The 17,897-nt window shown below is 34.1% G+C and overlaps 1 protein-coding gene across 1 annotated transcript; it reads right to left on the reverse strand.

The window, feature by feature from the left end:
- Nucleotides 1-1,130: 1,130 nt before the first annotated feature.
- Nucleotides 1,131-15,992, reverse strand: LOC138703777 (peritrophin-1-like). Its single transcript, XM_069831948.1, has 2 exons — nucleotides 15,833-15,992; nucleotides 1,131-2,717 (listed from the first exon to the last, which is right to left on the reverse strand). The coding sequence occupies exons 1-2, from the start codon at nucleotides 15,834-15,836 to the stop codon at nucleotides 2,068-2,070; spliced, it is 654 nt and encodes a 217-aa protein (XP_069688049.1). The 5' UTR covers nucleotides 15,837-15,992; the 3' UTR covers nucleotides 1,131-2,067.
- Between the last annotated feature and the right edge of the window lie 1,905 nt (nucleotides 15,993-17,897).

The raw sequence follows: 17,897 nt of genomic DNA on the forward strand, positions 1-17,897 counted from the left end.
GCATTAAGCATACTATTTTCACTATAGAAAAACGTCTTTGTAAAAGTCAAAAGAATTGTCCATTATAATAACAGTATAGTAAACATATATAAAATTTAGGTTTGATTGATTTATACTTAAAACAGCATTGACAACTAATGAAAGAGTGATGGAACGGAGAAAAATTCTCTCCGGCGCCGGGATTTGAACCCGGGTTTTCAGCTCTACGTGCTGATGCTTTATCCACTAAGCCACGCTGGATACAACCCTGACGCCGGTTAGAATCGTCTCAGATTAAGCTCCATCTCTTGGGTTCCCTCTAGTGGCCGCCCTCTGCACTACGTCATAGATGTCTATGAACACAGGACCGAAGTCCATACATGTGTTGAGGTGCACTCGAATGAGTGACTGGTTGGCCGGGATCCGACGGTATAGGCGCCGTCTTAAATCACAAAGTGATTTATTACGCATATCATATATATATTTTGATGTACCGAAGTACATATGATATTTCCATGCAGATATTCTGCGTCATCATATGATGAAAGAGTGATGGAACGGAGAAAAATTATCTCCGGTGCCGGGATTTGAACCCGGGTTTTCAGCTCTACGTGCTGATGCTTTATCCACTAAGCCACGCCGGATACAACCCTGACGCCGGTTAGAATCGTCTCAGATTAAGCTCCATCTCTTGGGTTCCCTCTAGTGGCCGCCCTCTGCACTACGTCATAGATGTCTATGAACACAGGACCGAAGTCCATACATGTGTTGAGGTGCACTCGAATGAGTGACTGGTTGGCCGGGATCCGACGGTATAGGCGCCATCTTAAATCACAAAGTGATTTATTACGCATATCATATATATATTTTGATGTACCGAAGTACATATGATATTTCCATGCAGATATTCTGCGTCATCATATGATGAAAGAGTGATGGAACGGAGAAAAATTATCTCCGGCGCCGGGATTTGAACCCGGGTTTTCAGCTCTACGTGCTGATGCTTTATCCATCACTCTTTCATCATATGATGACGCAGAATATCTGCATGGAAATATCATATGTACTTCGGTACATCAACATATATATAAAATATATATTGACAACTAAGTTTTGTTAACATGCTTGATCGAAAAAGAAAAATACTGACAAACTGCAAAACACCTTTATTTTATTTATTTATTTATTTATTTAACCTCATAGAGATATGGCCATCAGGCCTTCTCTTCCCCTCTGCCAGGGGATTACAATTAAAATTATAATTACAATTAATATTAAATTTACAAATATAATAAAAATCAAAGTACTAAAAGATTAACTGATTAATAAAAGCTAGACAGTTTATTGTAAAAGTTAAGAAGAGAGAAACCTTTTTTTTTATTAAGTAAAAATTAAACCTACTCTATGCAGTAAGAAAATGCTTAATAAGTTTGCTTTGAACGCTACTAAATTCCGAAAGTCTCTGATGTCACTGGGTAGGGTATTCCACAAGCGCGAGAGTGAGATTGTGTATGATGATGAATACGATGATGTTAGCGTTGTGGTTCAGTAACATGTTTAATGTCTAGTCGACTCTTATTCAACATAAACATGTGAATTTCAGGGAAATAAAAGGGTAGGTCTATAAAGAAAATTCTGACGTGGAAGTAATGGATGGTTTATCTAGAATCCTGTCTTGAAACTCTATTATTAAATAAATATCTTAAATATACACTGTGGTGCTCTCAACTTTATCTCGTTTTCATGAGAATGAAATTTATTGTTATTAAAAGCTATTCCTCATCCATGTTTGAACAAGTGAAATTTAAGTCTGGTGACAAATATAGTGAACTGTATGTACTAGACCACTGAAGAGATGAATTTCTTATATATCGATGCTTCTATTAATATAAAATAATATAACATAATACTCGTAAGAAGTGTTGTGTTTACATTAATAGGACTAAAATATGAATGTACATGATATCAAAGTAAACGTGTGATTTATTTCTAATTACTACAGATTTGATTTAGTAAAAACAAAAACATAATTAAAGAAACAAAACTTCAGAAATGTGCCTGAATTGTTATGCAACATGCAATATTGTCTCATAAACTACATCGATTGCAATCAACGTTTGTTTTCCAGTCGCAAACCTGAGTTTTGTGATTGAACTTGAGAAACTGAGGGCAGTGATGTAGGTAGAGTTTCCCCCAGTTGCATTGATAAAATGCGTTGCAATCTGTGGGATGCGGTAGGAGAACATTGCGGTCATTTGAAAGCGAGCATTCTGGATCCGCAATATGTTCGTGACAGATCTCCATAACTGGATCAAACCGCAAGCTTTGAGGACATCTGAAGTGATAAGCTGTACCCTGGAAACACCTGAAGAACTGAGCACAGTGATGCGGATCTGGCAGCAAGTACACGTAGTGGAGAGCACTGTCAGGGCATTGCGGGGTGTTCTTTGGTGTTGGTAGCGGTGTTGCCACTATCTGGGGGAAGCAGTTGGATTCTTTTGGACTCTGGCATTGCGAGTCGGAATTCTGACTGAAGTGTAGGCCGTTGGGGCACCTCAGTAGAAGAGCAGGTGCTGTCTTGTTTCCTGAACACTGGAAGAAGGAACTGCATTCAAGCGGGTGTGGTATCCAGGAAGTTCCCGAGGTGGGGCAGGTCACAGAAGGTGTCAGACTCCTTGCAGTCACTCTTGACCCCAGTGTTAACAGGACAGCTAGGAGAAGCTTTGCCACTCTGGATTCTGAAGTTGAAATTACAAATTTAGTCTTGTAAATTACAGGGCCTTGATGACGAAAAGAGAAATTTTGCTACTGGTATACAGTAGAACCCCAATTATCCGTCATCCTATTAACCGATTGTCGGATTATCCGACTTTTTTTCTAACTCCTATTTTCTTTTTGCTGTAGAAAAATATATGAAATACTGTACGTTATATTTCTACATAGTTTTTCTACAGAAGCCTTTACTTTTGCTACACAAAGTATGTAGTAGAAATGCTTCGCTGTCGGCAACAGAAATAGTTACTTGTAAAATAATCACTACTTACTTCTAAAGAAATTACCCCAAGAATTTCTACAAATCGTGTACAATTCAGTCCTTATTCTTACTATTCGAGTGGCTTTACTGTATACCAGTAACGTCTATGAAACAGTTGTCAAAAAGAAACGTATTGTGTTAATCGAAAAAAAAAAAAAAAAAACAAATAATTTAGAAGAAAGAAGAAACTGTGGTTAATGCTGCTTCAGATTAGGAGACTGTATGTGATTAAAAAAATAAAATGGAATAAAATAAAACAAGGATAAAATGTATAAAGTATGTAAATCTACAACATGAGACTTCAAGTATTCCTAGCTTTCCGCAGACAATCATCAACCATCAACCCTTGGCTCTTAAGAACCCTTCATTGACAATTGAACTTTTAATTAACCCCTGATCCACTACATAGCAAGTTAAACACAAGGCCACGAAGGAAATTACAAAATTGTGTATTATACACCTAATTTATAAATATATTTTATGGTACGGATTATCCAATTTTTCGATTAACCGTTTAGTCCATCCCCTTCATTACCACGGATAATAGAGGTTCTACTGTACTTGATCTGAATGAAGGCGGGGGTGGAGAGCAACGGTTGAATAGTTTAATGGTTGAGTTGTTCGGATTTTTTATATTACTTGTTTCAGGGATGGGCAAAATACTGACATCCAAGTATTTGAAATACAAATACAGAATACTTCAAAAAATTGTATTTCCAAATACAAAATACTTTTAAAAAATTAACCAAAATACATTTGTATTTGAAATACTTGATACAATATATAATAATAATAATAATAATAATAATAATAATAATAATAATAATAATAATAATAATAATAATAATAATAATAATAATAATTAATAATTTATTTATTTAATCTGGCAGAGCTAAGGCCAGTAGGCCTTCTCTTCCGCCCAGCCAGATTCTAATTCTAATTAAATACAATTGCTTACATAGTTATTACATTAATATCTAGATCATAAAACAACATGAAAGTAAATAATGAAAATTGGATAACTAATGTTAGAATGACAATAATAAACATTGGTAAGAAATAGTTATAATAATAATAATAATAATAATAATAATAATAATAATAATAATAATAATAATGAGATAATTTAGATATTTATCTGTGATATATATAACAATTAAACATTGAGAAACTTGAAACAGCTATTATTGTTAACAAGAATTGTTAGAAAAATTTCTCGTTAGCCTATTCTTAAATTGGTTTGATGTCTGACAGTCCCTGACATTACTCGGTAGGGAATTCCAAAGTCGAGGAACAGCCACAGTGAAAGAAGATGAATATGAGGATGTTCGGTGGGAGGGAATGGATAATATTGAGGAGTGTTGTGATCGTGTGTCTAGTATATAGGCCTAAAGAAATAAGAATAGCCTATTACTGAAAATCTAAAATATTACATTAACATTAAAAGTATTTTTACCTCGAAATTTTATATAAATACTGTAACTGAACATTCTTCCTTTTCCCAGTCAGCAATGAAATTATGCCACATATGAATAATTACTGCTCCCTTAAAAAAAAAAAAAAACAGTTTCTCAAGAAGTTTATCAGATAAGGATCCCCTTGCTTGTGAATGAATAAATCCTGCAAAACAGAACAGTCTTTCTACAGGTGCAGAGGTACACAAACTTGTATTATACTTTATAAAAGCTTGTTTCATTGTTGGGTAATTCTCTAGAGTGTACAGGGTTGTCCCTTTGCCATTGAAGATGAGATGGCTATGTGACACTGCCTCACCAAATGATAAGAGGACACAGAATATGTGTGAAACCAGCTGAGAAGTTCTCTGTTACACCTGTTTATATCATGTTTGAATTGCAATATTTGAGAGACTGAGTCATGAAGAGAATTCCATCGAGTTGGGCAAGGAAACTTCGATGAATATTTCAAGATATCTGATATAATTTCTGAGGATTTGGGTCTCCTAGACGCATTCCATAATGCTGAACATTTAGCAAGTGTTGATGGATCCTTGATGTTGTTGGAGATTTCTTTATGGCATTAAGAGAATCAGTTGTGGAAAGAAAACTAGCAGATCTGAAATGGATAGGCAAATAACACAAAAGTTTATTCGTCAAATCCAAATCCAAAATTTGAAGGACAAGAAGAAAAAAAAATATTTTAAGTATTTGAAATACAAAATTCATCAATTTTATGTATTTAAATACTGGGTACAAAATACTTTCGAAAATCCTTACAAATTACAAAATACAAATGTATTTCAAATACTAAGCCCTGACTAATTTCCAAAAATTGTAGCACAACATTTTGAAGACTGGATCTCTCTTCGTTGTCAAGTGAAAACCTACTATGGGGATCGTTACAAACAGCTAGCCTGTCTGACTGATCAACGACCGTCGTCGATAGATATATCGAAGTAAAGAGGTTAAGGGTATATGTACGTGAACGACCACAAATATCAGAAAATGCAGGTTCTAAGTTTCTAAAATTTTATAAGGAAATGAACTCACAATTGGACAAAAATTACAAGGTACCACAACAAGACTTGTTAGAACTTAAATATCTGATAAAAGTATAAAAAAGTTTACTAATATTTTTTTAGAATTCAGTTTTTACTTTAAATTAAATTTTCCAAAATTTGAAAATTGTACACATATTATTTCAAAACTCCACAACCATTAGATATAGAATTCTGAAATTTTGTACGTTGATTTAACATGAATTTATGCAAAAGGTACACTACAATAGTGCCCACATCTTTGAAAATAGAAAAAATTAGGTCTCAAAACATTATGTAAATTTTAATATATTTCATATAGGACAAATAAAAAATTAATTGTATTAAAACAAACAACTCTTCATGTCTGAGGGTAGTCTACTTTTCAGAAATAAGTGTTTATTACATGCAGGAAAAATATTAAAGATGTCAGAGAGACCATAACAATGTTATGGTTACCAAATGATGTAACTGCAGATTTTTTTTTCATACTTTGATAAAACTGATTTAAAAGTATCATTAGTAACCTTTTTTTTATACTTTTATCAGATATTTAAGTTCTAATAAGTCTTGTTGTGGTACCATGTAATTTTTGTCCAATTGTGAGTTCATTTTCTTATAAAATTTTAGAAATTTAGAGCCTGCATTTTCTAATAATATTTGTGATCGTTCACGTACATATTATCCTTAAAAAAATACAATTAGGCTTATGTGAGGGCGGCAATGAACATCTGGGTTCCTTAAAAGTCATTTGTAAGTAAGTGATGTAGATATTTATATGTGTGATTCTCTTCAGCATTGTCTGAGGAAGCGCAAAAATTATAGTGCCTAAGGAAAGACCAAAAGGTATTACATACTGATAAAATAGGAGGCCTACAAAATGTTGTAATGTCTCAATCACTTTAGCAAGATCTCTTAGCAGGATAAAATGATTTTACCCTCTACATTTTAAGGTAGTTCACGACACATGCAGCAGCTATACCAAGATGTTATGTCTGTTGTTGGAAAGCATGGCAAACCTGATACTTTTTTCTTAACTCTCACCTACAATCTGCAGTGACCTGAAATAGCGACTGCTTCACTTCCACATGAAAAACCAACTGATTGTCCTGACATTGTTACTTGCGTTTTCGCATTGAAACTCAAGAGCTGAAGATTTATAGGTTCAATGAAAAGTATTTGGCAAAAAGAAAACCATTCAGTGGGAGTATGTTCCATAATTATGGAAGCAAATAATTTCCAAAATGTCTGGTATTCTTCATTGGAAATAAATTTGAAAAATTTTAATTTGAACTTCTAATGAACTCAGTTTGCAGCGTTTGTTACACAAGCCACTAGTTGTATTATATTGTGTACTTCGTGTTTTAACCACACCTTAATTGAATACACTTGGTAAGTCACTCATAGTGTGGAAATAAATGTAATATTTAACTTTAAAAAAATTAAATTTAAGTTCCGATGATTATGGAATATATTGATAATATTTCTTATAGGAAATTGTTATATTCAGTATTTACTTATGACTTTTAAGGAACCCGGAAGTTCATTGCTACCCTCACATAAGCCCGCCACTGGTCCCTATCCTGAGCAAGATTAATCCAGTCTCTACCATCATATCCCACCTCCCTCAAATCTATTTTTATATTATCCTCCCATCTTTGTCTCGGCCTCCCCAAAGATCTCTTTTTTCCTTCAGCCTCCCAACTAACAACACTATGCATTTCTGGATTCACCCAAACATGCTACATGCCCTGCCCAATTCATACGTCTGGACTTAATGTTCCTAATTATGTCAGGTGAAGAATACAATTTGTGCAGTTCTGCGTTATGTAACTTTCTCCATTCTCCTGTAACTTCATTCCTCTTAGCCCCAAATATTTTCCTAAGCACCTTGTTCTCAAACACCCTTAACTCTGTTCCTCTCTCAAAGTGAGAGTCCAAGTTCCACAACCATAAAGAACAACCGGTAATATATACTGTTTATAAATTGTAACTTTCAGATTTTTTGAAAGCAGACTGGTTGACAAAATCTTCTCAACCGAATAATAACAGGCATTTCCCATATTTATTCTGCTTTTATTTTCAATATTATTATTATTATTATTATTATTATTATTATTATTATTATTAAAAGTTGACTTTTGTACTCTGAGAAATCGACACATTAAGCTTATCATGTGTCAATGTTTCGTAAATACAAAATTATCGAAGTTAAGAAAGATAAATGCTATATTCAGACACTTATCTTGTAGTTAGACACAGGGACATGAGATGATATCATCTGATACGCTGCGATTGATGTCTACAGTCAGGGACAGGTGTTATGCTTTACTACTATGAGAGACGTCACCAAACGAAAATACTCCCGTTACCACACACAGAAAGCTAATCTACGCAAGTTAAGGAAAAATAGCTCTAATGTAGTTATATGGAATGGCACACACAGAGCGCTATCACAGTCTAGTATATACAGTCACGAAGCTCAATACGTAGTAAATATGCATCCATAGATAGTTGCTAACCACTAGGATCGCTACTATCGCCTCATTACAGACAATGCGAAATAGTACCTGCACAGTCTATTGTTCCTAGTACCCTCATAAACTCAAGCTTCGTGACTGTATATACTAGACTATGGCGCTATGCTAAGCTAGGTTTCACAGATCGCTTATAGGAGGCGATTTTCGTAGTTGCAGCTGACTTCGCGCATGCGCATAATCAGTTGTTTTCCCGACCTCTAGCAGACGGTAGTGTGTAAGTTTTGTGTAGGCCACCTTGTTATCTTATTGTTTCTGTGTATTAATTACCAAGGAAGGTAAGATTGGTTGAATAAATACAAAAATATCCCTATATCTATGACACAACCTCAAATTATTATAGAGATACAACCAGAAAAGACAACTGTTGGCAAAAATAAGTGAAACTCTCGGGATTGATTGTACGTACATCTTTTATTCTTTTACATAACTATTGTACCCATTATAATTAGAATACTGCTTATAGTTTGGTAATATGCTTTTCACTGTTTTTAGTGCCTAAAAATCTGCAGATTGATAATAGTAATAAATTGCCTCTCCACAAAAGATATGTTCAAAACTAATAAAAATAATACAATTACTTTTATTAAAAAATTATTTTTTTATCAAAGTTTTCACATTACAATATAATACTCCAGCCACCGGCGTAGCTCAGACGCTTGCCTGCCGATCTGGAGTTACGCTTGGGCGTGGGTTCGATTCCCGCTTGGGCTGATTACCTGGCTGGGTTTTTACGAGGCTTTCCCCAACCGTAAGGCGAATGTCAGGTAATCCATGGCGAATCCTCGACCTCATATCGCCAGATATCGTCTCGCTATCACCAATTCTATCGATGCTAAATAACCCCGCAGTGGATACAGCGTCGTTAAATAACCAAGTAAAAAAACTATACTCGACTGGTTATTAACAAACTCATATTGTAATATGAAACGTTACGAGACTCTTATTGTAAATAACTATTATAATTCGTTCAATTTTGTATAACCTTCTCAACACTTCGATAATTTAATTTTCGTTGATGTCCAACTTGTTTCATCTCTATTTCTGATTGCCCATGCTTCACGTACAGTAGAGTCCCAATTATGCGACTAAATTGGAGCTGGAAGGAGTCAGATAACGGAAAATGTAGAATAATGCAGAATAACAAACACATTTTTAATAAAACGAGTGTTATAGCAGAAAATTTCACATACTGAATAAAAAAGTAGAACAAAATGTTAATGAACAATGAAAACAAAAGGCATACCGGCACTTTTATTATAAACGTTGACAGTAATGGAGGGGGAAAGGAACTGGCCACCCTACCCCATTATCATCTGGCTTACAAACAAACAGTTGATTAGGCTAATTTAATTAATAGTAGTTAATTTTTTTCCACAATGTTAATGATGTCAAAACAAATGCTTATACAAATTTTGGCCAATAGAGCGCAATTCCGAGGGTCTTCAGAAAGTAAGCTTCTCTGGGGCCGTTTACTGAAAGAAAACACAATTTCACGGAAAGATTTATTGCAACAGATACAACATTTTTTCAACATATTTCCCACCGAAATTAAGACATTTGTCATAAAATGGGGTCAACAGAGAGGTCACACACTGGTTCCGATCCCAGGCGGCTGACTTCTACGATACAGGGATATAGGGCCCTCTTGGGCCATACGGCCTAACACGTCATATTTGGAGGAAGAAGAAGAAGAAGGAGATGATATATAAATACTAGGAATATATAAATCTACCATAGGACCAATATTAACTTATGGTTGTGAATATCAAACAGAAAGTACAATAATAATAATAATAATAATAATAATAATAATAATAATAATAATAATAATAATAATAATAATAATAATAATAATAATAATAATAATGAAACAACAGAAATTAAAATTGTAAGAAAAGTCACACTGAAATTACTAAGGGACAGAATTCGTAGTTTCGTTTTGAGAAGAAAATACAAAACCGAACCAATAAAATGTTGGATAAAGGTAAGCGTTCACTACATCGTATCGCACGCATCGGACGAATCGCACTGATCGGAAAAAAGACTATCTTTGCTGTAATTATGTAAGCGCGTTCACTACATCGTATCGGACGCATCGCCTCTCGGCAAATCCGTCCACGTTTCTCGGATGGGCAACTTTTCCGATGCGTGCGATCATGGCCTTCTTTAATAAATCAATTTTAATTGGTCAACTGTTACTATTATGTTGTGCTATATTCAGTGTCGCACCAAAATGGCAGACGGAAAATTTATTTCGCGTGTAGAAAATTGCGAAGAATTATGTAATTTGAGGCGTTCCCATTACAGTAATCAAGTCGTTTCTTGCAAATATATTATGTAACCAATATTTCTTTCGTTTCTTCCTCTTCAATTAAGACGCATGAAGCAATTAAAAATTCTTATTCGCTAACAGACGTAATTAATAGACCTAACCTCAACTCCTCTGCTTTCAGTAATGTCAATATCGTACGACGTCATGTTTTAAACAGCTGATAGGGGAATGCGATGAGGCCATGAGGTGAAGCCGTTACAGTGAACGCACTGCACTTAAAATATCCGTTGCGTGCGATTCGTACGAGGAGTGCGATACGATGTAGTGAACGCTTTCCTTTAGTGACAGATGTATGAATTGGAACGAACACATAAACATATTGGACAACAGATTGGTGAAAAAACACGCTTCATGCATTACGAAGATTGCAGCTAATAAGCAAACGTTCTAATGAGGGCAGATGAAAAAGTTATTTTTTTTCTTCCACCATGTTAATAATGTCAAAACAAGTGCTTATAAAAATGTTGGTCCCTCGAGTACAATTATGAGGGCCCTTAAAAAATAAATTTCGCTGGGGCCGTTTAAAGAAAGAAAACACAATTTCATTGAAAAAAAAATATTGGAACAGATACATCAACTGTTGAGCTGTTTTTCAACACATTCCCCACCGGAATTGAGACCTTTGTCACACCATGGGATCGACAAAGAGGTGCAGACGGCTGTCACACACTGTTCCGATCCCAGGCGGCAGACTTCTACGATTACAGGGATATAAAAGTTGATCCCACAGTATGACAAATGTCTCAATTCTGGTAGAGACTAGTTGAAAAATAGCTAAACAATTCCTGTAATTGAAGGGTTGAGAACCATAGTGGACCAAGCACCATTTACTGAAACCGTAGAAAACAAGGGTTAAAATAAACTTATTACCATAATTCAATGGAAATATATAGCAAGTAATATAAAGTATACGCATTAAAACTAAATGATATGTCAATCTTCATTAAACTAAGGTATTCACTTAACTTTAACCCTTGCTTTCTCCGTTTTTAATAAATGGCGCTTGGCCCACTATGGCTCTGAACTCTTCAATTGAGGCATTGACATGGGAAAGGTCGTAACTGCCAAAAATTCGAATTTTTAGGTTTTTCATTGAGAAGGTAGTAAATGGCCATGCCAATGGCACAGAGAAGGTAGTATGTCCGTATGTAATGAAACGAAGTTGGAAACGTAGTCACTAGATGTTGTAAGTTGTATGTGCACAGCTGTTGGCGCGGAGAAGGTACAACATCAGAGTGTGTCTAGACAAATATGGGCCGATAACTGTGCAGGGAAGAATAAGAATCGGATGATTCTAATGGTCCTGATTTACATTATTGCCAAGAAACATTTTGATTCAGTGGACTTGAAATTCCTGGTTTCAGAACATTCCTACATGCCATGTGATAGGGAATTTGGCATCATAGAGAAAAGAAAAAGAAAGATGCAAGACCATGGTTCCAGAAGAGGTAAGGCCTAATAATGTAATAATGATGAAGGCTGAGGATTTCTTCGACTTTTCTGCAGAACGTGACAAGTTTTTGAATACAACTCCTATCAAAATCAGCACCCTCAACTGGATTAGACTCTCAAGAGCTGATTTTCCTCTAATAAAAACAGGACAGCCATTTAATGACCTTGAAATGTGGACAGAGCACAGGATTTTTAAGAAAGGACAGTCATTAACGTCAATCACTAACTTGCAGTGCTTGCAACGCCTTGAAAGAAGACCAGTCGTCCCTGATGCCAAAAAGAGAGACTTGTTATCTATGTTAGATTTCCTCGATGAAAAGTATCATGCATTTTACCGAAAAATTTGTGCATAATGTATAAATAACGTTAATTCTCAGTTTGGCTAAGGAGTGATTTCAATGTTGTATTTTCATAAAATAGGATTTCACAGATAAATCTGTGCCAGACTTTTCAAATTTCATATGTAACACAAACATGAGTGTATGCCTTTCATTTAAAGCAGTTTCTGTAATAATGTAAGTGAGAGAGTGTTCATAAATTTGTTTTTTTGCTTCTCCTGAAAAAATTTTGTTTTTGGCAGTTACTACCTTTCCCATGTCAGCGCCTCAATTGTTCCAATAAATTTTTCCATGAAATTATGTTTTCTTTATGTAAACTGCTCTAGGGAAGATTATTATTTTTACGGCCCTCATAATTGCGCTCGAGTGGTCAAAATTTATGTAAGCACTTGTTTTGACATTATTAACGTGGTGGGAAAAAAAAAAAAAACTTTTTATCTGCTCCCATGAGAATGTTTGCTTGTAAGCTGGAAGGATGTCATCATAACTCGGAACTGTAGTGACCGGACACACAAGAAGCAATTAACTTGGATGCGGAGAGAATGATGATGATGATGATGATGATGATAATAATAATAATAATAATAATAATAATTTATTTATTTATATTTAATGTGCTGTACAACAGCCAGTGGCCAATTACAGTTCAGCACAAAGAATATAACAAAAACATAATACAAAAATAATTATTACACATAAATACAATTACAATTAATTACAATAATGACGATGAATGGATAAATAATGGATGACTTTAAAATACATTACTAAGAATACTATGAGACAATGATAATTGAGTATAATGCCTAAAAGAATACATAAATGATAAATCGTTGCCAAGAGCAAACTAAGTCTATACATTGAAGGGATCGAATTCGCAGCCATGCATGTTGGCATTTTTAATGCATCTGGAGACTGGTGAAAGAAATTTCGAATTTCTAATATAGAAAAGTTTGTGGGCTCTCATATCTTTTGTTGGAATACGTAAGATAATATTGTTTAAGAAAGCGTCACAGGATATATCACCTTTGAGGACTTTACAAAAGAACAGATAATCTAGCTCGTGGCGTCTAGCATATAGATTTTGACAATTAAAATATTCACATTTTCTCTCATAACTGTACCCGGAATTAATGGGCAGAAATCTGAATGAACATAAAGATAGCCTATAAATTTTCTTTGTATATTTTCTAATTTAGCCGAGTCTGTAGTTGTGATCGAGTTCCAAGCTACAGATGCATATTCGAGTTTCGATCGCACCAATGTATAGTAAATCATTAAGAGAGAATCGGGCGTGGAAAAAGAATAAGTTATTGACCGTATTATTCCTAACATTCTGATTGCGTGATTGTAAATGTAATCAACGTGACTATGAAAATACAATTTACTGTCAATGAATATTCCCAAATCTTTTACGCAATCCGTTCTGTTAATTAGAACATTATTTAGATAATAATTAAATTTCAGTGAAGAAGTTTTTCTAGAAAAGGTTATTACATTAGAAAAGGTTATTACATTAAGAGAAGGTTAATAATAATAATAATAATAATAATAATAATAATAATAATAATAATAATAATAATAATAATAATAATAATAACAATAATAATAATAGAACACAATTTCAAACAAAGCTTACAAATTTTAGTGAGGTCCATACGGGCGTTCATAAAGATGATTGTTAAAATGTATTTTGAAAGAGATGTATCACGCGAAATTATATTAACTTTACTACAGCATATATTCATATATTTTCGAATTGAAATGTAACTATATCGGTGTGTACTTTGAAGTGAGTAGCTCATTTTCAAAACGTCTCTTGTCCACGTGATAACAAAAATGAGCGTCCTGTGTCCATGCATTCTTGAAATATAACGCTACATACAGCTGTCATGATTTGTCTTCAGAACGCCCTCTAAATCACTAAAATCTTGCGTTAAAAGTGACTATTGGAATCAAAGTAACTCTTTTCCACAGCAAAATAACGACAAAATATTAGTTCCAGCTTTAGAATCAAAGACTCTGATCCTCCCATTTGATTCTAAATGCACCCAACATCTTCGGTTTCATAATGCCTCTTGCCTAGCTGGTAAGAAATTTTAGACCTAAAAATGTTTTCTGTGATTTCCCACAAAGTTATGGGAATGGACAAAGGTCGTTTTGAAAATAAGCTCCTCAAGTAATCATACAGAATTACTAATTTAAGTATATCATACTTTGTCTTAAGAAATATTAATTTGAAGAAATGTTCAAGTGTAAGATTTATTTATTTTATTTATTTATTTATTTATTTATTTATTTATTTAAATCCACCACCAACAGAAGCAGGTTTCCAATTACAGGTGGCTTACACAGACACATACACAAAATACATGATAAGAGAAAAAAAAAACAAACAACACAAACGAAAGAAAGAAAATACATAACGGTAGTAGATGCTGGAATATAATATTGCTGTTAATATAGTGCCAAATGTCGATATAATGATGCAAAATTATTTAAAAACTAGAGTAAAAACATTATAATACACTTCTTCATAATTTAAATATCTAAGGAAATACAATTCTTTTTAATATTGTACGAAAATTTTCAACTATTAAACTGAACTCTAATTGAGAATCACAGTTTAAAGACAGAGAGTTGTAAGTATTACACGTAACAAACAATGGAGAGTTCTTGAAGAAAACAGATCTAGGAATGGGAATAACAAAAGATTGCATATGACGTACTTTTTTTACATTGAATTGAAGGAATTTAAGAAAATCACAGTTATTCAATATACCGTTAACAGTCTTATAGAGTAAAATTTGACTATTTATTAATCGTCGATATTTTAAAGTTTTATAATTAAAATAAAAAAGTAACTGATTATATGAAATTTGCTTGTCATAAGACGACACGTGATGTTTTTTAAAATATGTTGTTGTTGTTTTCTAATGCCAGGCGTTTGACAATAAAGTCATTTGACCTCTTGCACTCCAATATTTTTCAAAGATATTATCATGGCCAGCCACCGAAGCACAGATTTTGAGGTGTTCCGAATCCATTTCTTGGTTTGAGTTGCACAATGGGCAGTTAGGGGACTGATATATTCCAATTCTATGCAGGTGTTTGGCCAAACAATCATGGCCAGTTGCCAATCGAAATGCAGCTACAGACGATTTTCGTGGCAAATCGCGAATTAACTGTGGATTTTGATGCAGAGAGTTCCATTTTTTCCCTTGAGATTGTGTTATAAATTTTGTTTGTTGAAGTCTAAGTAAATCTACATACTTAGACTCTAAGTATGTAGATTTAATAAATCTTTTCACAGAGTAATACGTAGATTTAGTAACAGGTCTGTAAGTAATAATAACGTAAAAATCTTTTCTGTATCCAATGTATTATAGCCTACACTTAAATGTTTGTTTCAGCCAAATTGTGGTTTCTCATTATCAATTATCGTACCGGTACAAAACGCAGGAGAGCTTGTGATAAATTAACACTACATTACTTAATGTAGCAAAGATAATCATTGATATGAATGTAATACGGTGTTCAACTTGTAATTCAATCTTGCACTAAGCAGAAGTGTAGGTTTGTAATGCCGCAACAACTTCAGCCAATGGAAATAAAACTACTTAAAGTAAAAGTAACGGGGGAAATTTCTAACGTTTTACTTACCCATAATCGTTTTAATAATCGAACAACTTGTGTATCCTCGGCAATCAACTCCTTAGTTCTAAAGATACTGCTGATTATCTTGCAGATAGTCACGTGCTGGTTTTAGAATGGAGAGGTATTGTGTGACGTGTATATGTCCATGATAATCTGTGTTGTATCTCGAAACAATTTTCAACGAAATACCAAAGTGTAGGCTAATCAGAAAATATCAGTGACTATATTCGATACCGTATCTTTTACTACATTGTGCTTTCCAGTTTCGTAAATGTGACCAGAGCGTTCTTTACCATAAAACTGTAGATTAAGCAAGTAAATACATAGATGCTAAACACAGTCATGGGCTATTCCATCTCAAATCGACCGAAATATAGAGAAAATTGACCTCGCAATTTTTAAATACAATGAACCTTTTTCTGTCCGTTGACAACTGTGATACAATGCTTTGTGCAAAGTTTGAGGCATCAGAACTTCATAATGTTTAAATTAAAAATATTTAAATTTATCGTATTTTCATAAAATTAGCAATTTTAAACTGTTTTGGCTCCGAAACCGTTTCACCCAATGATCAAAATCATGGTTTATTTCGATGCTGAGAAATTAAAGTTTATATTGACAAGTAAACAGTTTTTCTTACCTTTTATGGAAATGGAGAAATTTAGATTTTTCTTCATTCAGACGCCTTTGACCACGAAAAATATTTTTAAAATATATGGTTAGATTCCGCATTGAAAGTACAAATAAACACATATTTTTTTTTTACTGGTGCACCGTTGATAAGAAAGTATTGAAAATATCAAATAAAGAAAATAAATAGTACGCGCGTGAACTAACCAGCTGACTGTGAGACGGGAGCTAGCCGAGACAAGCAAGACCAGGAGACAAACATGTGATGTTTCGTCTAGTAGCGCATAGCTAGGCTAGCTTATCACAAGTTTTCATAAACACAGGAGTAAAATGACGCTCAACGCTCGCTTATCTTCAGCTCTCTGCCAGTGTGTGCGGTACTGCGCCGTTCAAGTCCAGGCGTGTGAAAATAATCTATTTAATACCCTCGAAACTTATTGTCGAGCCACTAAGCAAACAATGCCGAATCCCTCTTAATAATCCAACGTTTTTTCTCAGTATTTTTTACATTTTTACAAATAGGCAAAAAGCCTAAAAGTAAGTAAAATCAGATTATCTGTCTCTCTGTATACAATAAAAATAAGGATTATTTCTTAACATAACCTACCAAATGTCAACTTCAAAATGAGCTCCCGTTCAATGTTCTGTAGTGAATGGTTCCAGGGTTCTGAGCGCTGAAAGAGGCTTGTTTTTATAAAATACGCTGAATTTGTCGCTCAATAGTATGAAAACCGTTTGATTCGATAGTGTATTTTTGAAAATGTACTGTCTTCAGCATCTCGTATAAATAGGGAAAAAATTAGTGTATTAAAAGAAATGCGAGGTTTTTTACTGATCGATTTCATATGGAATAGCCCTCATAATAAATTCACATTTCACGGATTTTCATGAAATTATATTCGCGTTTTTGCAAAACAATTGACGAAGAAAAATCTTCTTATTTGGTATAATTTGGTTATCAAGCTTGTCGTGGATGCGAAATACGCGGATTCTTGTTCGACGGAGCGTGATAAAATATTTAGCATAGCTTTTATCTTTTTTGGAAGGGAAGAAAAAAACACCATAGATATCGTGTTTTTAGATTCACTGCACGTAAAATAGTCTCTTGATTTTTAATTTAATATTAGTAGGTTATTTTACGACGCTTTATCAACATTTTTGATTATTTAGCGTCTGAATGAGGTGAAGGTGATAATTCCGGTGAAATGAGTTCGGGGTCCAGCGCCGAAAGTTACCCAACATTTGCTCATGTTGGGTTGAGGGAAAACCCCGGAAAAAATCTCAACCAGGTAACTTGCCCCGATCGGGAATCGAACCCGGGCCACTTGGTTTCGCGGCCAGACGCGCTGAAACTGGTGATGGAATTTTCAGTCTAACAGTGACTTTTAACAAACCTTTTGCTTTAAATTTAGTGACGTTTTGAATTGAAACAATATAAATC

Source organism: Periplaneta americana, chromosome 7 (genome assembly GCF_040183065.1).
Source record: "Periplaneta americana isolate PAMFEO1 chromosome 7, P.americana_PAMFEO1_priV1, whole genome shotgun sequence".
Taxonomy (NCBI): Eukaryota; Metazoa; Arthropoda; class Insecta; order Blattodea; family Blattidae; genus Periplaneta; species Periplaneta americana.